This window comes from Balaenoptera borealis, assembly GCF_965194805.1.
Source record: "Balaenoptera borealis genome assembly, chromosome: 1".
In the NCBI taxonomy this organism is placed as follows: Eukaryota; Metazoa; Chordata; class Mammalia; order Artiodactyla; family Balaenopteridae; genus Balaenoptera; species Balaenoptera borealis.
Window position 1 is genome coordinate 171838086 of NC_138860.1, and position 26524 is coordinate 171864609.

At 43.7% G+C, this 26524-nt stretch overlaps 1 protein-coding gene and 1 long non-coding RNA gene across 12 annotated transcripts in view; one reads left to right on the plus strand and one right to left on the minus strand.

Annotated features, from left to right (window-relative positions):
- The first annotated feature begins 19 nt into the window (after window positions 1-19).
- LOC309608600 lies at window positions 20-7124 on the plus strand. Of its 11 annotated transcripts, none has more exons than XR_014232984.1 (6): window positions 20-4475; window positions 4919-4974; window positions 5527-5572; window positions 5934-6007; window positions 6350-6402; window positions 6986-7124. It is a non-coding gene; the product is annotated as an uncharacterized lncRNA (long non-coding RNA). The 11 variants fall into 11 exon arrangements; XR_014232986.1 differs by having other exon boundaries at window positions 41-4475; window positions 5527-5626; XR_014232988.1 differs by having other exon boundaries at window positions 58-4475; window positions 4919-4949; window positions 5527-5626; window positions 5923-6007.
- TRNAU1AP (tRNA selenocysteine 1 associated protein 1) overlaps window positions 7028-26524 on the minus strand; it is a 25341-nt gene continuing 5844 nt past the window's right edge. Inside the window, exons 3-9 of the mRNA XM_082348626.1 lie at window positions 24612-24711; window positions 23955-24007; window positions 21779-21910; window positions 20332-20451; window positions 15832-15994; window positions 15578-15611; window positions 7028-8577 (exon numbers count right to left, since the gene is read on the minus strand). Coding sequence (XP_082204752.1) covers window positions 8441-8577; window positions 15578-15611; window positions 15832-15994; window positions 20332-20451; window positions 21779-21910; window positions 23955-24007; window positions 24612-24711 — 739 coding nt within the window. The 3' untranslated portion in view covers window positions 7028-8440. The remainder of the gene's footprint in view (window positions 8578-15577; window positions 15612-15831; window positions 15995-20331; window positions 20452-21778; window positions 21911-23954; window positions 24008-24611; window positions 24712-26524) is intronic.

Sequence of the window (26524 nt, forward strand, 5' to 3'; positions counted from 1 at the left end):
TTCATTAATTAATTCATTCACGTAGTAATTATTTCAATAAGTGCTGGCCATCTTTTACATGCTTGGCACTTATACAGCAGTGGGAAAAAAAGACACAATTCCTTTTCTTGGAGAGCTCACTTGTAATGGGGAAGACAGAAAATATACTCATATAAAATGTGATGACAGGGAGCAATAAGTGTTATAAGTAACCAGCCATAGCTTGAAGGGTGGCAGGGTGCTATATCAAAATAGTGTGGTCCAGGGATTTCCCTGGTGGTCCAGTGGTTAAGACTTTGCCTTCCAATGTAGGGGGCGCAGGTTTGATCCCTGGTTGGGGAGATAAGATCCCACAGTCCCTGCAGCGAAAAAAACCCCAAAGCATAAAACAGAAGCAATATTGTAACCAGTTCAATAAAGACTTTAAAAATGGTCCACATCAAAAAAAAAAAAATCTTCAAAAAAAAAAAAAAATAGGGTGGTCCGAGGAGGTGACATTTGAACAGAAAACCAGGGGAAGAGAGGGAGTGAGCAGCGTGGTTGTCTGTGATATACAGGGAGGACAGTTCCAGGCAGGAAGAACAGCAAGAGTGAAGGCCCTGAGGTTGGAGGAGGCAAGGGATGCTCCAAGAGCACAGAGGCCAGAATGAGGGAGCTGAACGAATGGGGAGCAAGTGGTGAGCAATGAGAGCAATCATCTGTGGCTTCAGAGGCCATCATGGGGACTTCAACTTTTATTCCAAATGTGTTGAGAAGTCAGTGATTTGGGGACAGGTGAATGACATGATCTGAATTTTCTCTTGCTTACTTTTTTCTTTTTTTACATCTTATTACATAATTGATACATAATAAACTGCACAATGGCAGTATTTCATTCTTTATGGCTGAGTAGTATTCCATTGTATATATGGACCACATCTTCTTTTTTTTTAGTTTAAAAAAATTAATTAATTAATTAATTTATTTATTTTGGCTGCGCGCGGGTATTCTCTAGTTGCGGCGAGCGGGGGCTACTCTTCGTTGTGGTCGCAGCTTCTCATTGTGGTGGCTTCTCTTGTTGCGGAGCACAGGCTCTAGGCGCGTGGGCTTCAGTAGTTGCAGCACATGGGCTCAGTAATTGTGGCTTGAGGGCTCGAGAGTGCAGGCTCAGTAGTTGTGGCGCATGGCTTAGTTGCTCCGTGGCATGTGGGATCTTCCCAGACCAGGGATCGAACCTGTGTCCCCGGCATTGGCAGGTGGATTCTTAACCACTGTGCCACCAGGGAAGTCCCTGGACCACATCTTCTTTATCCATTCATCTGTTGATGGACATTTAGCTTGCTTCCATGTCTTGGCTACTGTAAATAGTGCTCCTATGAACATTGGGTGCATGTGTCTTTTCAAATTACAGTTTTCTCTGGATATATGCCCAGGAGTGGGATTGCTGGATCATGTGGCAACTCTAGCTTTTTAAGGAACCTCTATACTGTTTTCCATGGTGGCTGCACCAACTTCTATTCCCATCAACGCTGTAGGAGTTTCCCTTTTCTCCACACCCTCTCCAGCATTTGTTATTTTTAGACTTTTTAATGATGGCCATTCTGACTGGTGTGAGGTGATACCTTATTTTGATTTGCATTTCTCTAATAACTAGTAATGTTGAGCTTCTTTTCATGTGCCTATTAGCCATCTGTATAGAAGATTCAATATGGTTAAGATGTCAATTCTTCCCAAATTAATCTATAGATTCAATGCAATACAAATCAAATCCCAGTAGGCTTTTTAAAAATTTCTAATTAGCTGATACTAAAATTTATATGGAAATGCAAAGGACTGAATAGCTAAAACAATTTTGAAAAAGAAGAACAAAGCAAAAAGCTACAGTAACCAGGAGAGTATAGTACTGAATACAGAAACAGGCCTACACATATGGTCAACTGATTTTTAACAAAGATGCCGAAGCAATTAGACGGAAGAAGATGATCTTTTACAAAATTGAAGGTGGAACAATTGGATAGGCAATATGCAATAAATAAAAAACCAAACAAACCTTGATTCCTACCTCACATGATACACAAAAATTAACTCAAAATGTATCATAGATCTAAATATAAGAGCTAAATGAGCCTTAGTCTCATTATTTTAGAGACTTACAGTTTCATTTTTTCTCATTTATTTATTTATTTATTTATGGCTGTGTTGAGTCTTCGTTGCTGTGTGCGGGCTTTCTCTAGTTGCGGCGAGCACGGGCTTCTCATTTCAGTGGCTTCACTTGTTTCGGAGCTCGGGCTCTAGGTGCGCAGGCTTCAGTAGTTGTGGCACACGGTCTCAGTAGTTGTGGCTCACGGGCTTAGTTGCTCCGTGGCATGTGGGATCCTCCCAAACCGGTGTCCCCTGCATTGGCAGGCGGATTCTTAACCACTGGACCACCAGGGAAGTCCAGAAATAGTCAGATTCTTGACGCATCTTAAAGGTGAACACAGGATTTGCTGATGCATTGGAAGTGGGATGTTAGAAGAAGAGGGGTCCTGGGTCACCCTAAGGACTTACTGATATGGGGAAAAGCAGGTCTAGAGGAGGAAAGACTGTATTCTGAGAAGCCTATTAATAAATAGCCATCCAAGTGTAGATGTCACGGAAGCAGCAGGATATCAAGTCTGGAGCTCAGAAGAAAAGCGGAGCTAAAGAAACACATTTGGGTGTCATCAGAAAATTTCTTAACCCTCATAGAGTCTGTCGCCTTCTCCACAAAATGGGAATAATAGTAACACTTCTTAAAGTGTAGGTAAGGATAAAAACTTTTTAAAGTGTATGTAAGGATGAAAACTGATTAATAGATTAAGCACAGAATAGGTGCTTAATTCTTGACAATTACTACTTGTTTTTATATTGACGCTTAGTCGTTCTATGGGCAAAACGTGCACATGGCACAGTGATTATGAGTGTGCTGTTTGAGGTGGACTTCCGCATTCCAGTGCTTACCTCGCTTGCTAGCTGTGTGATCCATTCCTCAGTTTCCTTATCTGTGAAAAAGGCATAATTATAATACCCACACACAGGGTTAATGAAAACTAGCTGAGATAATGGAACAGTGTACTTAGCAAGCACTCAATAAAATTTTTTTTTAAAGTAATTTATTTATTTATGCTTGCATTGGGTCTTCGTTGCTGCGTGCGGGCTTTTTTCTAGGCTTCATGGCATGTGACAGGATCTTCCCGGACCAGGGATCGAACCCGTGACCCCTGCATTAGCAGGTTGATTCTTAACCACTGTGCCACCAGGGAAGCCCTCAATAAAATTTTTTTTTTTTTTTTTGAGGCAGAGGGAGCCCAGAGCACAGGCCCTGCCTCAAGTTTTGTTTTTGTTTTTAAACTTTGGGTTTATTTATTTTTTTATGGCTGTGTTGGGTCTTCGTTCTTGTGCGAGAGCCTTCTCCAGTTGCGGCAAGTGGGGGCCACTCTTCATCGCGGTGCGCGGGCCTCTCACTATCGCGGCCTCTCTTGTTGCGGAGCACAGGCTCCAGACGCGCAGGCTCAGTAATTATGGCTCACGGGCCTTAGTTGCTCCGCGGCATGTGGGATCCTCCCAGACCAGGGCTCGAACCCGCGCCCCCTGCATCGGCAGGCAGATTCTCAACCACTGCGCCACCAGGGAAGCCCCAATACAATTTTTTATCTATCAATCGAAGAGATGAGGCTTGAACAAATAATGCATTCATCTCATTAGTACTGTAATCAGTCGCCTCTTAACTTTTGGGAAGGAAGCCCTCCCCAAGATCCCTCTCCAAGACCTCACAGAGCTCCTCCCCGAAATCAACTCAGTTACTGCTCCTCCACGTGCCCACGGCGGTCTGAACGCAGCACTTTCTCAGCTCACAGGGTTAACGGTTAACTTCCCGATGTTGAAAGTCTTCCCCTGACTGAACTCCAGATGGCACAGCGGTATCTGTGAACCCAGTCCCCGGTATTGGACATTCACTGAATGCTGAAGGAAGGCGGAGGAACCTCTTCCGGTCCGGGAGAAACCAAAAGGTTTCTCCATCTGAGTGAAAAAGGCCTCGCCCCGCACGCGCTTGGGGCTGGGAGCCAGACACGCGGCCAGCGCTGGCGGCGAACGAACTACAACTCCCAGCAGCCTGCGCGGCGCGCAGCTCCAACTGTCAGGCGCGGCCGCGAGGGGAGGGGCCTATATAAACCCCTTCTCGGCAGGCAGCTACCCTTTTTCCCGGTTACCACGTCCTTGTTCTCTTGGCTCTTCGGGTTCTCTGCTGTGGTCCACGCCCATCCTCCGCCGTACCCGGCCTTAGCCTCGGCGCCACCGGCGCCACACTCGCCGGAGCTGCTCCCCGAGGCTGCGGGATGTTGAGCGCAGTGTGGAGGACCCTGGCCTGCCGACCTGGTCGGACCGAGGTCCGGAAGGTCACGTTGGCCGCATGCGCAGTGAAAGGAGCCGGACCCTGTGAGGGCCGCGCCCTGCTCCCGCCTCGGCCCGCAGGGCCTTGTGCTCCGGTGTGACGGGTGAGTAACGCGGGCAGGCGGCCGGGTGCACGGCAGTTCTGGGACTGAAGTGGCTTAATTTGGGGGGAGACCACGTGATGGGGTCAGCCAGACCTTGATTATGCCTGTGACACCTAGCTGCTCGGTGATCTTGGGCAAGTGACTTCCGTGCCTTCATCTAAATTATCTGGCTGCACAGCACATGTTAAGGAAGTCACCATGGTGGGCATAAGGACAAGGTTTTCTGGAGGACGGGCTTTAGTCATTCAGATATTATTTTGAATCCCAGGTTTGTCGCTTTTTCCATTGATAGACAACTTTCGGCAAGTAACTTAATTAGTCTAAATCTTATAAAAAATGGGGATGATAAAATGGTCCAGTGAAGATAAACGAGACAAAACACTGGCACATAGTAAAACAAAGTGGTGATTGGGACCTATAGGATGTCTGTTCTCCTTTTTTAGTCTCCAGAGTGTCCCAGTAGATGAATTGGTGGTAAGTCCTGATGCACAGGATTTAGGTGAGTCTGAGGGCTGCACAGTGTTGGGCCTGCCCTGTGATCTGGATTACCCTGTGGCCCTTATCGAAGCTGTAGCTGCTTCCACATAGCTGCTGTGGTCAAAAAGGAGCCTAGAGTGACAGTTTTCCTTGACGGTCGCTGTTCTGTTTGCTGTAACTGATCTGCAACATTTCAGGAAAAGACAGTTCCCATTGTACCTGCCATTTCTCAGGTATAGCCAGAGACCTTTATTAGAATTGACACATTTCCAGAGGCCAGCAGAAATGTTCCACTGATGGGGTCTTGCATACAGAGTTACCAGAATAAGGCTTTTGAGAAGTAGCTTGCAGAGGCCAAGAACCAGCATGGAGGGGTAGATGGGGGTGGGTTAGATATCTGTACCGGCAAGATCCCGTGGCAGGTGGTGCAGATCTTGGTCATGCTTTGGGTCATTGCCCTGAAAAGCTTATGGCATCAGTACTTAGGACCAAAGGCTAGTCAAAAACCGTAGTTCTGAAGACCAAATGAAGGGAACAATTAAGATCATTCAGGACAATTGTGTTCTCCTTTTAGCTGTGCCAGATTGAAGATTCCAGGATGACTGAAGTTGACCTTTCTGGTGAGTGAAGACTGGGGTCATGACAGTGATGGAACACAGCAGCCTCAGGACCTGGTAGGTTTTCTGTAGAGACGTAATTTGGGAGCTACCTAGTGGGTCAGTACAGCATGTTTCCAAGGGCTATGGCTTGTTGTGGCCATGGGATCTCCAACTGCATGCAAGAGCAACTTGGAGAGACTTTGACAGCGCAGGTCAGCATAATACCTGCAGCTGCCACTCGCCTTTCCTATAGTATCTCAGGACCTGGGCTGGAAGCCTTCCACCTGAGTCCATGTGTTTCCATCAAAAAAGTCAACTTCCGTGTATGGATCAACTTTTTGGTTTAGAGCTTCCACACTTTTTTTCTGCAGGTTGCCCCCAGGTTTTACTGGCAGTGCCTGATACTGAAGTATCTGAAAATACCAGCTTGTTGCTGGAGCCATGCTTTAGAATAAGGTAAAGTTGGATGTTGAAGACAGCCTGACCCTCCGGTTCCCTTTCCCATCAGATCTGAACCCTGGTCTTGGTGGTCGTAAAAGGAGGAATAGTAGTACTGAAGCTGTGCTCATGGTGTCTGCTTATATAGCATGCGGGCTAGTTTCAAACAAGGTTGAATTCTCTTGGAACTTGTTGCCTCCTCCCCTGTAAAATGGGATAATCTTAGGCTTAAAGGGAGGCTGTATGTGAAACTCTGGGCAGTTGGTATAGTGATTGCTGACTAATATTTCTGTATTTGGGAGGGATTTATCCATAGCTTTCTTGCCTCCTGATCGAGTGTTCTTTTTTTCCCCTCCTAAGATCTGTTACCAGTAAAGCTGTCGTCTTCTGTGATTGTGGATCTACAGAGTTGGGTGAGTTGAATGCCAGACGCTTTCTCACAACTTTCTTGCAGCTTCCATTAGTATTTCACTGTCATCACCCTAAGCAGTGTAGCCAATAGATAATAAGGCTACTCAGGTCTGTGTGTAAAAGTCTTCTCTTTTTAATATATCATTTACATCTGGCCTTGTGTGCTGTATTTGTTGGCTTTTCATAACCGGAGGACAAAAAATAAATGTTTACAGTGTGAACTGGTCTGCTAGATTTGCCTATGCTAAATGCCAAGAACACACCTTCAGAGTAGAATGTGGCAGAAGGGACAGCCCTGTGTCTTTACAGCAAGGGCTGACTACTGTGAATGCAATAATGGCTTGAGCTCATGCTCATTGGTTTTGGTAACCTTGGAGTCTTACCCACCCCTCTCCTGGGAGAGTGGTTCTATTCTAGCTCAAGGTATTTTTTCAGGCTGTGACTGGTCCAGGATGAAACCTAATCTGAGTGGACATCTATGGATGATAAATGCGGATATGGGACTGAGACCAGCCCTTAGGAAAACCTGGGTGGCATTGATTAATTGGGGCATTATTAACACACTGGCGTACACTTCTTTTTCAGGAGAGAAACACTACAGGAAGAGGCAAATGAAGAGACAAGGGGCTCTTTTAGGTGGAAACACCTTTTTTTCTGATGCTGGTACCTGGCATACAAGTGACCAATAAAAGATTCCTAGGGCTTCCCTGGTGGCGCAGTGGTTGAGAATCTGCCTGCCAATGCAGGGGACACGGGTTCGAGCCCTGGTCTGGGAGGATCCCACATGCCGCGGAGCGGCTGGGCCCGTGGGCCACAACTACTGAGCCTGCGCATCTGGAGCCTGTGCTCCGCAGCGAGAGAGGCCACGATAGTGAGAGGCCCGCACACCGCGATGAAGAGTGGCCCCCGCTCGCCACAACTAGAGAAAGCCCTAGCACAGAAACTGAAGACCCAACATAGCAATCAATAAATCTTTAAAAAAAAAGATTCCTGGATGTATGTTTTTGTCAATTTTCTTGATGTCCCTCAAATTGTTGGTTATTCCCTATTTAAATACTCCCGTAAGACCCAGAATGAATTATAGTCTAATTTCTGAAGAAAAGGTTGATCTCAGAAAGGAACAAAACGACCAGTTCTATAATTGCAATTATATTACTCTTGCTGAGTGAGAATTCAGGCTGAGTGCAGGACTGGTACTTAATGATCTTTGAAGGCAGTATACTCCACACACCCCCCCAGTTTCCTAGCACAAAGCTATAGGTAAGGCTTTTCAGGAGGGTCCTTGTGGTAAGTCAAATGGGATCTCCTAATTTATTTGGAAAATAAGTACAGAGATGTGTAAGGCTGGCATCAAGATCTGGTTTGGTGACAGTTGATCTCATGGTCAGGTTATCTTTCTGAATTACCGGTTCCTATATATAAATGGATTAACACCTACTAACAGGCGGGCTTGGCACATAGATGGCACAGGCTTGTACCTAAAACAATCCATGCCTTTTGGTCTAGATTAAGCTGGCCCCAACACCTCTCAATGGGCCACTTCCTCCCAGTCTGAATAATGAACTCTCCCTAGCCACCAGACTGGAAGCAGGTTTGTTGGGGGAAGGGAATACCTGAAAGCAGATAATTGCCCATCATTTGGCACCATTCCAGCAGGCAATCCATGCACTCTGACCTCAAGAGAACCTTAAGGATTAATGTGCCTGTCACTTAAGAAGTTGGTTTAGTAACTGTTAACTTTGGTGGTTAATCCTTATCTCCAGGAGTGTAGACAACCCTACCTGGATAAATGATTATTGTTCAAAGAAAATGGGAACCTCATTCAACCCTCTTCTAACTGGTCCCTTCATTTTCAAACTCAAATGGCTCAAATGAAGGCAGCAGTATCCCAGGAAATAGTCATAATTTCGGGAAACAGTTGATGACTAAAATCTTACCAAACATTTCAAAAAAGGTAAAAGTTCTTGAAGTAATCTTTTTTTAAAAAAGGAGTCTCTTAGCTCCCTCCCGGAGTCCACTGTGGCTTGTGCCTCGTCCTGGCTACATCACGGCAGGGATCTCGGAAGACACCGTGTCCAGGGGCTGCCAGTGACAGTCCATCAGCGCATCATACAGCTCCTCGCTCTGCTCCATGAACTCCTTGTTGGCCTCAGTCACATCCAGCTGTGGCATGGGGTCTGGAAGAGAAGCAAGGATGGGTTCAGGGGGCGCAGAGGGGAGAAGCACTCAGCAGCCACAAGAGACTCAGTACCCTTCTTCCTCACGTGGGCTGACAGCACTGCATTGCAGGGTTTCTATGACGATGAAAACAGGGTAATGCACAGTTCATACTTGAACAGCATGAGTGTGAACCACGTGGGTCCACTTGTATGTGGATTTTTTCAAGAGTAAATGCTACAGTACTACACAATCCACAGTTGGTTGAATCTGAAGACGTGGAGTAACAGAGGATAGGGAGGGCTGACTAGGTTACATGTGGATTTTTGACTGTGACGTTGGTAGGCGCCCCTAACTGTGAGCTGATCAAGGGTCAACTGTACTCGGAGAATGTAACACATGTAATTAGAACTCAAATAATGGCAGCTGTTACTCCACATTTATTAAACACTACACATATCTCTAGCTGTCACATGCCCCGGATTTTCTGGTGTGGTCCTGTTTTTCAATTTGGGTTTGGAAAATCTGATCAACAAAATAATCAAGAACAATGAATGTCTAATGAAAGAGCTATGGTCAAATACAGGAGCTGAAACACCAAGTCCTGTATTTTTAAACTTGTCTTTCTTGATTGCAATAGTGGTATTTGTTCACCAGGAATCATGACAAAATACGTAATAGTTTTCTCTTTTTTTAAAACCCCTAACAAGTAAACTATTCTTAGGAGGGAATATTACCTAGCATTGAAAATGAACCTCAGCTGCATCCAACTTGGATGAGTCTCACAAATAAAATGCTGAGTATTGAATGAAAGAAGCAAGACAGTACATACAGTACAACAGCATTGAAGTTCAAAAACAGGCAAAACCAAACCCTGCTGTTTAGGAATGCATATGTATGTGATAAAACTATAAAGAGAAGAAGTTTTGTCCCTACAAAAGCCAATACAGTAAGTAGTTTTCCTTAGCGGGGTTGGGGGTTGTGACTGGGGGAATGTTGGCAATGTTTCCACTTGACCTGAATGAAGGTTTCATGGGCATTTCATCATTACGTATCAAACTATACATGTTTTATCTACCTTTCCATGTACTTATATTTCACAATTCAAAAAGTTTAAAAGAATCCTCAGTTACTATGACTGATAACATTTTATATTTTCCTTTTAGTATTGTTGGTTTAAAATGCACACACCCAGGCCTTCCCGGGTGGTTAAGACTCCGTGCTTCCAAAGCAGGGGGCATGAGTTCGATCCCTGGTTGGGGAAGTTCTGCATGCCTAGGGTGTGGCCATAAATAAATGAATTTTAAAAATAAAATGTGCACACCCATTCATTAAAACATTTTAAAATTAACTGGAGAAATTAAAGACCTTAATAAAGAAATCCCACGTACTTCGACTGGAAGACAAATACAGATGGCCCTCGACTTAATGATGGTTTAACTCACGATTTTTCAACTTTACGATGGTAAAAAAGTGACACACATTCAGTAGAAACTGAATTTTGATCTTTTCCCGGGCTAGCGATATGTAGTACAATATTCTTGTGACGCTGGGCAGCAGCAGTCACATGATCATGAGGGTAAACAAGTAATACACTGAAACTGTTCTGTTTTTCACTAGGATTACAGTATTCAATAAATTGAGAAAATCAACAGTTTATCATAAAACAGGGTTTGTGTTAGATGATTTTGCCCAATTGTAGGTTAATGTTAAGTGTTCTGAGCCTGTTTAAGCTAGGCTAAACTATGACGTTCGGTAGGTTAGGTGTATTAAATGCATTTTTGACTTAATGTTAAGTCGAGGAAGATCTGTATTGTTAAGATGGCAATACTCTCCAAAGTGATCTATAGATTCAATGCAATCCCTATCAAAATCGCAACTGCCTTTTTTTTTTTGCAGAAATTGACAAGCTGATCATAAAATTTGTATGGAAATGCAAGGCACCCAAAATAGCCTAAACAATCTTCAAAGATAAAGGCTACTAGAATAAAATAGAAAGAATTTTTACAACTCAACAAAAAGACAACCCAATTTAAAAATGGGCAAAAGACTTGAATAGACATTTCTCAAAAAAAGATATACACATGGCCGATAAACACACAAAAGTATGCTCAACATCATTAGCCGTAAGAGAAGTGCAAATCTAACCACAATGAGATACCACTTCAAAGCCACTAAGATAGCTAAAATGAAAAATAATGACTGTTGGTGAGGATGTGGAGAAACCGGAATCCTCATATGCTACTGGGAATGGAAAGGCTCCAAGCCCTTTTGGAAAAGTTTGGCCATTTCTCAAATGGTTAAAAAGAGTTTACTACATGATCCAGCAATGCACTCCTAGGTATATACCCAAGAGTACTGAAGACTTTTCTATATCCACACAAAAACTTATACACGCATGTTCATAGCAGCATTATTCATAATACCAAAAGTGGAAACAATCCAAATGTCCATCAACAAAATGGATATCCATACAATGGAATATTATTCAACCATAAAAAGAAATGAATGACATGCTACAACATAGATGAATCTTGAAAACACTAAGTGAAAGAAGTTAAGTGAAAGAAGCCATTCACAAAGGACCACACATCATACATGATTCCATTTATTTAAAATGTCCATGATTGGTAAATCCAAAGTAGATGAGTGGTTGCCAGGGCAGGATACTGGAGAGTGACTGCTAGTGGTTTCACAGGGTTTCTTCTGGAATTAGTGGTAATGGCTGCAAGACTTTTTGACTATTCTAAAAACTACTGAATTGTACACTTTAAAATGGTGAATTTTATGTTATGTGAATTATATCCCCCAAAATAAAAAACAAAAAACCCTAACTGGGATCTTCCTGTATATCCTATTTCAGGACTTTTTCCATTGAGAACATTTTCCTATGTCAATATTCTTAGAGAAAGACATAATTTAATAAAACAAACAAAAAATCTTAAGAAAAACCTTACCGGACTTCCCTGTTGGTGCAGTGGTTAAGAATCCGCCTGCCAACGCAGGGGACACGGCTTCGAGCCCTGGTCCAGGAAGATCCCACATGCCGCGGAGCAACTAAGCCTGTGTGCCACAACTACTGAGCCTGTGCTCTAGAGCCCGCGTGCCACAACTACTGAAGCCCGCGCACCTAGAGCCCGTGCTCTGCAACAAGAAGCCACTGCAATGAGAAGCCCGCACACCGCAACCAAGAGTAGTCCCCTCTCTCTGCAACTAGAGAAAGCCCACGTGCAGCAACTAAGACCCAATGCAGCCAAAAATAAATAAATTTATTAAAACAAACAAAAACCTTACTGTATTTGTTTAACAAATCCCCTATTATTAGATATTTATCTGTATTGATATCATTTTGGGATAAAATCTTTCAGGTAAAATTGATTCAATGGATCTGAACATTGTAAGAATTCTTTACGGAAACATAGTATATTTTAATTTGTATTTGATTACTAGTATTAGCAGTGTGATGGTTACATTTTATGTGTCAACTTGCTTAGGTTACTGGTGCCCAGTCCAGATGAAGATATTTTGTAGATGTGATTAACATCAACAAATCAACTGACTTTGAGTAAAGATTACTCTCAATAACATGGGTGGGCCTTAGCCAATCAATTAAAGGCCTTAAGGCCTTAAACTCAAGGTTTCCCAAAGAAGGAATTCTACCTCTAGGCAGTAATACAGAAATTCTGTCTGAGTTTCCAGCTTGCTGGCCCACCTTACAGATTATAAATATGTATATCCTATTGGCTCTGTTTCTCTGGAGAACCTTGACTGACACAAATAATGTATGTTTAGATTCTTTTTTCTTGTGGTTTATAGGCCATTTGTGCTTCTTTTGTATATTTTTTCCGCTCTTTTATATATTTATTTATTTTTGGCTGCATTGGGTCTTCATTGCTGCGAGCAGACTTTCTCTAGTTGAGGCGAGCGCGGACTACTCTTCGTTGCGGTGTGCAGGCTTCTCATTGCAGTGGCTTCTCTTGTTGCACAGCACATGTTCCAGGCATGCGGGCTTCAGTAGTTGTGGCGCACAGGCTTAGCTGCTCCGTGGCATGTGGGATCTTCCCGGACCAGGGCTTGAACCCGTGTCCCCTGCATTGGCAGGCGGATTCTTAACCACTGTGCCACCAGGGAAGTCCCTTCTTTTGTAAATTGTTTCCAGTTTTCTCAGCTACTCTTAAGAATCAACCAGTGAGTGCTGAATCAACAAGTCAGTGGTGAATCTTTTCACATAAGTACTGTGCCCGTTCCACCAGAGGGATATTTCTCTTGTAATTTTAATCTAAATTATGAGTTGAAGCTTTGAGCACGTACAGCAGCTCCATATGGAAACTCTAGTCACTCCACTCAGTGGAGGTATCAGCATATGGGAACAGACTAGCAAAGGGCTCCATCAAGGGCAGGCATTTGTTTTCTTGTTGTTTTTCATTTGTCTGTTTGTTTGGGGTTTTTTTGGCCGTGCCACATGGCTTGCTGGGTCTTAGTTCCCTGACCAGGGACAGAACCCAGGCCATGGCAGTGAAAGCCCCGAGTCCTAACCACTGGACCACCAGAGAGTCCCCAAGGGCAGGCATTTGGGTGTGCTGAACTCTATGGACACACGTACAATAAAGCACCCTTCCTCACTCTGAAGACTGGGCCTGGAGGATGGCCTGTTGAGCCAAGGGATAGATGAAGGATGACAATCCCTGCGGTGCCCCATCACTGTGTGGCTATTAGGTTGAAATGGGAGGTGTTAGGGAATTCCCTAGTGGTCCAGTGGTTAGGACTCCACGCTTTCACTGCCAAAGGTACGGGTTCAACACCTGGTGGGGGAAGTAAGATCCCACAAGCCATGCGAGGTGGCCAAGAAAAAAAAAGGGAGGCATTATAACTCTGTGGTAAAGAGCATGAAGTCTGGGGCAAGACTGCAGGGGTTCCAAGACAGTAACACCTCTTGCTACCATGTTGCAACTATGCTGACCCTGAACAAGTAATTTAACTTCTCTACCTGTTTTCTCTTCTGTAAAATCAAGATAACTGTGGTACTTACCTCAAAGCCCTAGTGAAGGTCAAATGAGTTAATACATGTAAAGTGCTTAGAACAATGCCCTGCATATAGTACAACCTGTTAGCTATTATTAACTATCTAAGCTTCAGTTTTCTTTTCTGTAGAATGGGGTTTATAACAGTACCTACTCATCAAAGAGTTGACAGGCAGCAGTGCCTGGCACAAAATATGTTGGCTATTATTATACTATTAATGGATGAGAAAGAAATAGAAAAATTCTAAGGAGTTATACACAAATATTACAATCAGGATAATTTCTTTAAAAAGGAGGTAATGCAATGCTTCCTGCAGGAAACGGTGAGAGACTGAGGATAGAAAGACAGGGACCCCAGGTTCAACCTTGCTTCTAACTCACTGTGTGACCCTGAGAAGACAGCAAGGATCGCCAGCTCCCCATCAGTCAACTGGAGCTCAATGTCCTGCCCAGCCCACCCCTAGGGTCACTGCTGCCAGAATTAGATGACAGCACATAAGTGAAAGTGCTTTAAAATGCTATGAAGTATATACAATATTCCTATAGGTATAGTTTTTAAAAACATTTTAATGAATTATATGGCATTTCTCCCAATAGATATTAATATGATAATAGCTGCCCCTCCCACTAACAGATTTGCTTTATCCAATAGAAGATGTTTCTTCTGCTGGTCAACAGTTTAATCATTTGTATGAATCCCTCTAAATATATAATTGCGCTCTTGTTCCTCTTAGCAATTTTCCCATTAATATTTAAATAAGCTTACCTCCCAATTTGAAAATAAAAATTAAATTTGAAAAAAAAATGCTACGAAGTAGACAAGTTTGTTTTTTGCCTGCAGATGTTTCCTCTAAAGGATATTTTGCTTACAGATCACTTTCCCTATGACCTTCTCTCTCTTTTTTTTTTTAATAAATTTATTTATTTCATTTATTTATTATTTTTGGCTGTGTTGGGTCTTTGTTGCTGTGCGCGGGCCTTCTCTAGTTGTGGCGAGCAGGGGCTACTCTTTGCAGTGTGTGGGCTTCTCACTGCAGTGGCTTCTCTTGCTGCGGAGCACGGGCTCTAGGCACACAGGCTTCTGTAGTTGTGACACGCAGACTTCAGTAGTTGTGGCTCACGGGCTCTAGAGCGCAGGCTCAGTAGTTGTGGCGCACGGGCTTCAGTAGTTGTGGCTCGCGGGCTCTAGAGCGCAGGCTCCGCAGTTGTGGCGCACGGGCTTAGTTACTCCGTGGCATGTGGGATCTTCTTGGACTAGGGCTCGAACCCGCGTCCCCTGCACTGGCAGGCGGATTCTTAACCATTGCGCCACCAGGGAAGCCCCTGACCTTCTCTTAAAGAATAATTCTTAAAACAGACTTAGAAAAAGACTCAAAGTTTAAAATCTATATTACATAAAGTTTTATTTACTTAGAAATCAATGTCTGATTTTATGACAACTGTTATTTTACTTCTTTAAACCTTAAACCTAACATCTGTTCAGAAACATGTTGAAAAAAAATCTTGTTTTTTATAATTTTTCAGACCTTAGAGACTCCTTTAAGAAGTATGAATATCTCATTTGAAAAAAACATTTGTCTGAAGGTTAGCAATTCCTCTCGATTTCCTTTCTTTTTTCTTCTTTAAATTCAGTAAAAATCATAATAAACTTTTAATTAAAAAAAGTAATAATGGCTATTACTATGTAGCAAAATTGGGGGTGATTTTCAGTTTCTTCAGAACACTTTACTGTATTTTTCAAACTTTCAATAACTATTACTTGAAAGTGAGAAAAACATGTAATTTAAAGATATATGGGAAAAAATTAAAACATGAAATGAAAAAAATGAATTTTACAAACTGTGAAACAAATATAAGGCAATGGTGTCTTTGCTACAGACCTATATCCTGTCAGGGCTCCCTCCCCTGTCAGTTGCTCCCCAGGGTGCTTTGAGATCTGCACGACCCCCTCGGGTAATACTCACATCTTACCCACTGAGTGAAGGGACTCCTTTCTTACCTTCCAATGCATCATCTCCGACTTCTTCATATGTCTGTCAAGAGACCAGACAGGTGGGTGAGAAGCATGGTGAAATCCTGGCCCATGACTAGGACGGTTTATTTTTAATAAGAGGAACTAAGCTGCTTCATCTTTCCTTCTGTTTTTTTCTGAAGCCCAAGCTCCCGTCCTTACCCATCCCATCCTGGAGAATCACCCAGGTCTCTACAGGATGATGTAACCCAAGAGGGCCAGACCGGCCAAATCACGGTTACCTGCATGGTGCTCTGGGTATAGCCATACTGGGGATAACTGTAGCTGTAGCTGCCTGTGTTCTGGTCATAGCCCCACTGGGCATAGTAGTTCTGGTACTGCTGGTAATACTGGTTGTAGCTGTAACTGTACATTTGACTATATTCCACTGGCTTCACACGGCTCCTTAAATGAAGAAAGAAATAAACAAATAAGCAAACATTTCCATAACACTATGTGACCAGGGACTGTTCTGAGTGTTCTACGCAGATTAACTCATTTAATCCCCACAATAGTGCTATGCAGTTAAATATACCATTATTCCTATTTTACAGATGAGAAAACTGAGGTACAGAGCGGTTACATCATTTGTCCAAAGTCACACAGCGAATAATAGATTCAAACCCAGGCAGTCTGGTCCCAGAGCCCAGCTTTAAAGATAGGAACTTTCGGGAATTCCCTGGTGGTCGAGTGGCTGGGACTGCACACTTTCACTGCCAAGGGCCTGGGTTCGATCCCTGGTCGGGGAACTGGAATCCCGTGGGCTACGCAGCACGGCCAAAAACAAACAAACAAAAATGGCAGTTTTCAATGGTTAGGTTTGTCTCTCTTGTCAAACCTTGTTAGTACTGACTTTTCCCCTTCTCAAGATCTTGGAGGGTTGTTTTTCTGCCAGCCACAAAGGCTCAGGTGAACATGGCCTGGAGGATCTGGATTTATAATGATCCAAGAAGCATTTTAAATTACAAAATATCTTATCACCTTTTCTCCACAAAAACACAAGAGAAGCGTTTAAGTAGCCTGGAACTGTAGTCAAAGCTACCATTTATGGAGTAGGTACTTGAGATTCGTGCCCATTATTTTTTTTTAAAGATTTATTAATTTATTTTTGGCTGTGTTGGGTCTTAGTTGCGGCACATGGGATCTTCGTTGAGGCATGCAGGATCTTCCATTGCGGCGCGCGGGCTCTTTGTTGTGGTGCGTGGGCTTCTCTCTAGTTGTGGTGTGTGGGTTTTCTCTTCTCTAGTTGTGGCGCACAGGTTCCAGGGCACATGGGCTCTGAAGTTGTGGTGCGCGGGTTGCAGAGCGCGTGGACTCTGTAGTTTGTTGCACGCGGGCTCTAGTTGCTGCACATGAGCTCAGTAGTTGTGGCGCACGGGCTTAGTTGCCCCGTGGCATGTGGGATCTTAGTTCCCTGACCAGGGATCGAACCTGTGTCCCCTGCATTGTAAGGGGGATTCTTTACCATTGGACCACCAGGGACGTCCCTGTGCCCATTATTTTTCATACATAGTCTCCTATTTTAAGTCCTGCAAAGCTCTGTGATAGAGCTATTATTTATTATTCCCATTTTACAGATGAGAACACTGAGCCTCTGAAAAGTTAAGTGATTTACCCAAGACTACACAGAGAAATGAAGCCAAATTTAACTCCAAGGCTCACACTCCTACCACCACACCACTACATACAGCTCCTGCCCTGACAGACTCAAGACCCCTTGCCCGTCCCCCACTTCCTGCATTCACCAATCAGGGCTGAGGCCCAGGGTCAGCAGAAAGCTTTCTTCTCTGATTCCACGGCTATCCCAGCCACTGCTAACCAAAGACAGAATGTCAAACCTGCAAAGGATCCACTGCTTTCAAAAACTTAAAAAACCACGTGTGATGAGCTCTTCCCAAGTTCCCTGTGAGTTTAATGTCTGCTTGGTGAGAACGACTCAGCTCAGTTAGACCACATGTGACTGCCTTAGCATCACCTCCTGATGGAGTGGCTCGATGAAGTTCGACGGCACAGATTCCCTCTCCCTGCCCACTGCCAGGCTGGAAACTGCTAACGTTTGCCTCCGTGCCACCCCCCACCCTGGCCATGTGTCCAAGGAGTCCACCTCCCTTCTGACATGTTCAGGTCACTGGAGGTACAGTCTCTCTGGCCTGGGTCTGCATACTTCTCTTCTGTTTCTCCACACTCAGCTCTTACAGGCTAACTGTCAAAGGGAACTCTTATCACCTTCAATTCCCAGTGCTTGAGGGCCCCTCCCCACAGGCAGGCATCAAATACTGACAATGTTCAGTGAAGAAACAGATGTAACAGAACATAACCTCCCTGCAGAAGGGACTTTGTTTCTCTTGTTTATAGCTACAACTTCAAAGTCTAGGGCGGGGCTGCAGTTGTAGGGACTCGTTATGGCTGACTGAATAAATGGTGACACAGCAGAAACAACCAAAATAGTAAACATCAGAGGAACTGCTAGACAGAATATACAATCAAAACAATATCTTGCAGCTATTAAAAATAGTACAATGACGACGACTGTGCAACTCAATGGCAAAGTGTGTATAATGAGTAAACTGGGGAAGAAAAAGAGTGAGCATTGTTATTGTAATTTAAAAATGAATAAAGAGAGACTTCCCTGGTGGTCCAGTGGTTAAGAATCCACCATCCAATGCAGGGGACGCGGATTTGATCCCTGGTCGGGGAACTAAGATCCCACATGCCACAAGGCAACTAAGCCCTTGCGCTCTAGAGCCTGTGTGCTGCAACTACTGAGCCCGCATGCTCGGGAGCCCATGGGCCACAACTAGAGTGAAGCCTGCGTGCCGCAATGAAGAGCCCATGTGCCGCAACTAAGATTAGATGCAGCCAAATGAATGAATAAATAAATAAATAAAATATTTTAAAAAAAATGAATAAAGAAATGAATCTACCACATGTAAATTGACCCAAATATATGTAGTGTGTGTGCATTTATATCTACATCTGTATCTATATTTATACATCACAGAAGCTAATGGAGAAGCCTGGAAAGGAACCCAGAAATTATAAGCAGTAATTTTAGAGTAATGAGAACATTCCTTTCTTTTAAATATTTTCTTTAATGTTTTTATATATACAATAGAGCTCAGGGACTTCCCTGGTGGTCCACTGGTTAAGAACTGGTCTTGCAATGCAGGGGAGGCCAGTTCGATCCCTGGTTGGGGCACTAGGATCCCACATGCCGCAGGGCAACTAAGCCCGCACACCGCAACTACTGAGCCTGTGTGCCACAAATACAGAGCTCACATGCCGCAACTACTGAGCCTGCATGCCACAACTAGAGATCCCGTGTGCTGCAACTAAGACCTGATGCAGTCAATAAATAAATAAATAAATATTTTAAAAAATATGGCTCAAAACAAATAATATTTGGAGGATGGGACTCGCTCAAGCTGATCTTCCATGTATTAAACACTGTTAAACCACAAAGAGCCTCCAAATCTTTTGCTGCTTTAAAAAACATGGCCATTTGGAAGTTCTGCCCTAAGAGCGCAGCCACTTTTCTACTTTTAACACGGAGTTTCTCAGCCTTGGCAAAATTGACATTTGGATGGCGGGGGCAGATTGTTCTTTGTCACAGGGGCTGTCCTGTGCACTGTAGGATGTTTAGTAGCATCCCTGGCCTGTACTCATTAGATGCCAGCAGCACCTCTCTCCCAGTTGTGATAACCAAATTTGTCTTCAGGTGTTCCAATGACCCTTAGTTGAGAACCATTGCTTGAGCCAAAGGATGGAAGATTCTATGCAGAGAAAAACTGTCTTACATCGGAGTAAAAAACCTGCTTGGAGTTGTAAGGAAAGAAGGGTTTTCTGCACAGAGTGACAGGTATAATAGTGATGTACATATTCTCTTGTGTTTGTATCATTAATTTTTTTTTTTTTTTGGCTGCACCATGCAGCTTGTGGGAATTCCCTATATCATGAATTCTTAGCCACTCCCATAGCAAGGGACACTCATAAGAGGTCTGTAGGTTTCATTGATATAAAAAAGGCTAAAATTGGCTAAAAAGTGTAACTTTCTTCTTTCTGCTCAATTCTTATAAACTGCATGGATAAATTTTTTTTAATTAATTAATTAATTTATTTATTTATGGCTGTGTTGGGTCTTCGTTTCTGTGCGAGGGCTTTCTCTAGTTCCAGCGAGCTGGGGCCACTCTTCATCGCTGTGCGCGGGCCTCTCACTATCGCGGCCTCTCTTGTTGCGGAGCACAGGCTCCAGACGCGCAGGCTCAGTAGTTGTGGCTCATGGGCCTAGTTGCTCCGCGGCATGTGGTATCTTCCCAGACCAGGGCTCGAACCCATGTCCCCTGCATTGGCAGGCAGATTCACAACCACTGCGCCACCAGGGAAGCCCCTGTATGGATAAATTTTTAACAGCAGCAATACTGGGCAAAGAGCAGGGACATTAAGTTTGCAGACCCAAACTGCTCTTCCAGCATCGCTACCAGCGACGTCTGAATGCATCTGCCTCCCCCAGTCATAGCTCTCTCTCCAGCTATGAGCTTCTGGAGGGGCAGGGTTATGCTAGCTCATCTCTAGCACCCAGCCTGGCAAATATCAGGCACTCATTAATTGTGGCCTGAACTGAATCTCCTGGCAGCCTCCCATTCAGCACGTGGACGCCCTGATTATCAACAACAGACGAGGCGTGTGTGGGTGGGGGTCAGTCCAGAAGCCCTCCCTGGCCCCCACACCAGCGCGGGACTCACGCTTTAGGGATCGCCACACTCAGACGCACTGGTTTAGACCCCAGTCCAACTGCTCCCTGGCACTCTGTCAGGGCTCGCTTCTGTTCCAGCTCATCTGTGAATTTCACAAAACCATAGCCCCTGCAGAAGAAAAACACACACTATTTAGATCACAAATGTGATGGAGGTAAAGCCTAAGAATGGAAAAGGGGCTGAGAAGGGAGAGAATCCATCAAACCACATGCGCAGGGCTGAGAGCCCCATGAGCAGAGGGGTGCCACAGAGCCACGCGAGATTCAAGCACTGGAGGATCCCAAGATCTGCAGAATTCCCACTTTCAGTTCATCAGTCTCTTCCATACTGTCCTGATAGGGCTTCTTCCCAAATAGTAGCTTACCTCCCAATCTACTTGAAAGTATTATTGTTATCATTATGGTAGTAGCAGCAGTAGTAACAGTCATAGAAGGTCATTCAGCAAATATTTACCGAGTATGCTAGGTATTACACGAGGCACTGGGACTCAGCAGTCACAAGCAGACGAGGTTCCTGCTCTCCTGAACTCATACTCCACTTGGGGGGTAAATGAATGATAACTAACATTTAATGACCATTTATTATTTCCCAGGCATTGGGCTGAGCATTTTCCCAGGGTTATCTCATGAAACTGTCCAACAACTTGATGAAGGGAGTATCCACATCCTACTGAAGACAGAACCAAAGTTCCGAGAGGTTTAATAGCTTGCCCGAAGTCATAGTAGAAGCAGGATTCAAATTCAAAGCCCAAGCTCATAACTACTACTCAGATCAAGAAAGAACTTTTCCTGACAAATATCGTATGATCTCACTTATATGTGGAATCTAAAATATGATACAGATGAGCTTATTTACAAAACAGAAACAGACTCACAAACACAGAAAACAAACTTATGGTTACCAAAGGTGAAAGGGGGTGGGGGAGGGAAAAATTGGGAGTTTGAGATTAGCAGATACAAACTACTATATATAAAATAGATAAACAAGGTCCTACTGTACAGCACAGGAAACTATATAAATATCTTGTAATAAACCGTAATGGAAAAGCATATGAAAAAGAATATATATACATATAAACCTTTCCTGAGGTCTTTCCACTTTTAAAGTAACAATAATAAATAAAAGAAGAAACACCTATAAAGCATTTCCTATTGATTCATTTATATTACATCATTCAATCCTTAAACCACCCCATGAGAGATGCAGAAACTATTAATCAGTCCCATTTCACAGATGAGGAAACAGGGTCAGAGGTTCAGTAACTTGTCTGCTGCATAATCCCTGGGCAGTACTGAGGCTGGGATTCACACCAGGCAGTTTAGCTCCAGAGCCTGTGCTCTTAACCACAATGCAACATGGCCTCATGACCACACCTCCATCTATGAGATAAATGCTGCAACCAACAGGGTAGGCATCAATAAAACGAAGGCCTTACTTAGACACTCCTGTCTGGTCCAAAACCACCTTGCCTCCCCGACAGGAGGGGTAGACTTTGACGAAGAATTCATACAGCATGCCATCATCCACATCTGGGGTCAGGTCCCCCACAAAGAGGGAGTACTCGGGGCTGAGAAGAGAGAACAAAATTCAGAGACAAAGACCAAAACTTTTGTTCTGATGAGCTCTTTTGGCCCATTCTAGGTAAATCTTTTCTGGGCCGCCTTAGGAAACAACACATCTGATGGGTCCTTGACCAGGTCCTAATCTGTTTCATTTGGCAGTCCTGGCAGAAGAGTTACGGAAGGAGTCGCCTGCCCCAAGTCGCTCACCCACTGTATAACGCCTGTCTGGCTTCAAGCATTACATGAGTGCAGACGGGGGCACACGTCAGAGGTGCTCAAAAGATAAAACTAGAGATTCTGTATTCACCGCGTATTTTCAATTCAAATGGTGATAGGCAGAGGGAAAATGAGAACTGAACCTTCTCTCCTAAAGATGTGCTAACATGAAATCCCTGAACTTTTAGGACAGGGGTCAGCAAACTTTTTGTATGAAGGCCATATAGTAAATATTTTAGGCTCTTTGGGGACACCTCTGGTCTCTATTGCTCTTTCTTTGTCTGTTTCACAATGCTTTAAAAATGTAAAGGGGGGACTTCCCTGGTGGTCCAGTGCTTAAGACTCCATGCTTCCACCACAGAGGGGCATGGGTTCGATCCCTGGTCAGGGAACTAAGATCCCGCGTGCCACGTGGCATGGCATGCACGCATACATAAGTAAATCTGTAAAGGGAATTCCCTGGCGGTCCAGTGGTTAGGACTCCACGCTCTCACTGCCGAGGGCCCAGGTTCAATCCCTGGTTGGGGAACTAGGATCCCACAAGCCGCACGGCACAGCCAAAAAAAAAAAAAAAAAGTAAAAACCATCTTTAGCTTGCAGGTGATAACAAAATTAGGCCACAGTTTGCCAACCCCTGTTCTAGAACAATTCTTTACGAAAAAAAAAAGCAAACTCATTATTATTTTATTTCAAGTTAAAGTCAGAATACACAAAAGGAAAAAGAAAAATAAAATTACCAATAACCCAACCACTCAAAGGTAATCACTAAGAACACTTTGATATATACTTTTGTCTTTTTTCTTTGGCTTCTTCTTTTGAATTTACAAAAATTGGATACGACTCGTTTTGTTTCTAGCATTTTTTTCACTTTTAGCATCTCACCAACATCTTAACATATGAGTATTCTGCTATAACATGACACATTAATAGATACACAGCATTCCAAATAATGAACATATTGTAATTTAAACCCCTTCCCTATTATTAGATTACTTGGGTTTTCTCCCAATTTTGCCCATTATATGTAACATTTCAATGAATACTTTTAAAATTTTTAATGGAGTATAGTTGATTTACAATGTTGTGCTAGTTTCTGGTGTACAGCGAAGTGAATCAGTTATACATATACATATATCCACGCTTTTTTTAGGTTCTTTCCCTATATAGGCCATTACAGAGTATTGAGTTCCCTATGCTATACAGTAGGTTTGTATTAGTTATCTATCTATAAATAGTAGTGTGTATATGTCAATCCCAATCTCCCAATTTATCCCTCCCTCCCCTTATCCCCTGGGAACCATAAGTTAGCTTTCTAAGTCTATGGCTCTACTTCTGTTTGTAAATAAGTTCATTTGTATCCTTTTTTTAGATTCTACTGTGATATCATATGCTATCAATGAACACTTTCAAGGCTAACCTTTACACACATCAATGAATAAACTCTGAAAAGCAGAATTACAGGTTCAAAGGGTACAACTCTATCTAAAGCTTTTGATACATTGTTTTAAAGCTTTCAGACAGCAATTTGGAATGCTCAATCAATTTATGTTGCTACAACAGGTCGATTCTTACTGAATAAAATGTCAATACTGTGGGCAGTCATGGGACTAGGGGAGGGACCAAATATAGAGAAGACATGGGCCTTGACAGGAAGCAAACTGGAAGCGTCCACCAATAGGGATGGGAGGGGATCGACCTTAGGAGGGAGGCAAAGCGGGGCCAAACTCGGCTCCCCATCCTCCTCTGTGGGAGTGACCGGCACAGTGACACATCTTGTGTCTATCCAGATATTTCCTGGGACTTGAAGCTGCCTTGTGGCTACTCTGTACTTACCTGTTATCTGGCTGTTTCCCATAAGTGGCATAGTTCAGTTTAAAACGTTTTGCCTGGAAATTTAAAAACAAACAAACTAAAACAGAGAAAGGTGTTTCAAGAGTCAAACAATATTTGAAAAAAACTGAAATAAATTACCTTGGCCAAAATATCTCCCCCTCTCTAAGCCTCAGCTTTTTCTCCTGTATAAAAGGAGGGGGTTGCACGGATGACCGCTAAGGGCACTGCCAGCTCCATGGTTCTATGAGCCCAGGTGTGCCAGCGTGGTGCAGCTGTAAGCTAAGTAACTGTGGGAAGAGCAGAATGTAACTCTCTTGAAACGTGTCCTCACTGCTGCCAGCCTGTTCTACTTTCTCAAGCAAGAGGTCTAGAGTTTCAAGTCTTCCGTTATGGAGGCAGAGGTGCAGAGTGGAAAGGGAATGGATTTTAGAGGCAACCAATCTTCAGTTTGCATCCTGGCTCTGCCACTTACTACCTGTGTTGCCTTGGGCAAGTTATTCCATTTCCCTGTGATTCAGTTTCCTGGTCTGTCAAAGATAACAATGCCTACTGTTTAGGGTTGTTACAGGATTAAATAAAATATACAGTTGGGATTCAATAAATGAGTTATCAATAACAATAAAAATGGCAACATCATCATTATCTCAGTGTCCTTACAGGTGTGGCTCCTGGAAGGGGTTTCCCGTTGATTTTATGCAAACACTTCTCAGCTGTGGCCAAATCTGCGAATTCTACAAAGCAGTAGCCAGCTGGGATTCTGGAAAGAAAACAGAAAAAGGGAATGGTTAAAGATGTGATACCCAGATGAGAGACTGAGTCTGGGCCTGAAGGGAGGAAAAAATCCTTTTCTAATCAGAGCCCATACTATTAATGTTTACTACACAATCCAATCAAAGCTTTAGATCTAACGTCCAGTTTATAGGAAATATTAGGAACAGAACCAGTAAAACACCACCACAAGGAAACAAACAAATCCAGAATGCAGGACCAGAATCCAGAATGTAGTAGAACCTTATGTAAGGCAATCTTATGTCTTTAAAAAGTCAATGTTCTGAGAAAAGAAAGAAGTGGGCTTTTCTACATTAAAAAGAGACAAAAGAACTAAATGCAATACAGGATCTGATCTCTGACTGGATTCTAATTCATTAAAAAACAAAAAAAGAGCTATAAAGGTATTCTGGGGACAATCATAAAAATTTAAATGTAGACTGGCCATTATGTGGTATTAGGGAATCATTAATTTTGTTAGTGTGATATGAGCATTGTTGGTATGTAACAGAATGTCCAGTTATTGGCAATGTATATTCAAATATTTAGCAGCAGGTCCTGCCTCCGGGTACTCCTCCAGCCAGCCCAGGAACCAGATGGTTCCTTTCCGACCTCCCGGCCCCGCCTCGACCCCCCTCGACCCCTCGGGGCTGGTCCCCGGTCCTGGTTCTTTCAGCATCTTGTCTGGGGCCGCGGGAGCCCTCTGGCCCGCCAAGCCCTGAAAGTACCTGCTTTGCTGTGACCCACGACTTACAGTTATGGGGAGAAGGGAAGAGGGCGTCCCTAGGGAATCGTTTTGAGACCCGGTACCACCACAGAATTTTCAGCTGTGTGACTTTGGGCAACTCAGTGTCCCTTTCTGGGCCTCGGGTGGCTTCTTTGCTGTGAGGCCAGGGCCTATATTTTACTCCTATTCTATCCCCGGTACCCAACACATAGTAGGCAGATGGCCCTTCTTCAAACCAATAAGGATCTCATTGCTACAGGAATAAAGGAATTTAACATTCTGCTAAATCAGCAGGTCTTCTCTGATCCTGCTGTCCCTGAAGAAGCCATGGTGACTGTGGTGAATGACTGGGTGAACTTCTACATCAACTATTACAGGCAGCAGATGGTGGGGGAGCAGCAACAGCAGCACGAGGCTGTGCAGGAACTTCGGCAACAGCTGGATACTGTCTGCCTCTTTCCTGGACAAATATAGGAACTTCCTGAAGCCCTTGTGAGCACCCGATCACAGGCTGTCTTTCTCCTCGCCGGGAGACCCAGGCTTGTCTGAGACCCTTAAATGCTGCCTCTGTGTTCTTCAAGGCCTCAGGCTCTGCTCCTTCATGGTGTTACTGCACACTGACACCTCAATAAAGGTCAGTACTTGTTTTGATGGTTAAAAAAAAAAAAAAAAAAATTTAGCAGTGATATGTCATAATGCTTGTAATTTACTTTCATATGGTTCAGCAAAAAAAAATATCTACCTATCTAAATCTATCTTTATAGAGAGGTAGGTAAGAAAAATATGGCAACATATTTGAAATTAGGTGTTGAGGGACTTCCCTGCACAGTGGTTAAGAACTTGCCTGCCAATGCACGGGACATGGGTTCGAGCCCTGGTCCGGGAAGATCCCACATGCCACGGAGCGAGTAAGCCCGTGAGCCACAACAACTAGAGCGCATGAACCACAACTATGGAGCCCACATGCCACAGCTACTGAAGACTGCGCGCCTAGAGCCCGTGCTCCGCAACAAGAGAAGCCACCGCAATGAGAAGCCCGCACACCACAATGAAGATTAGCCCCCACTCGCCGCAA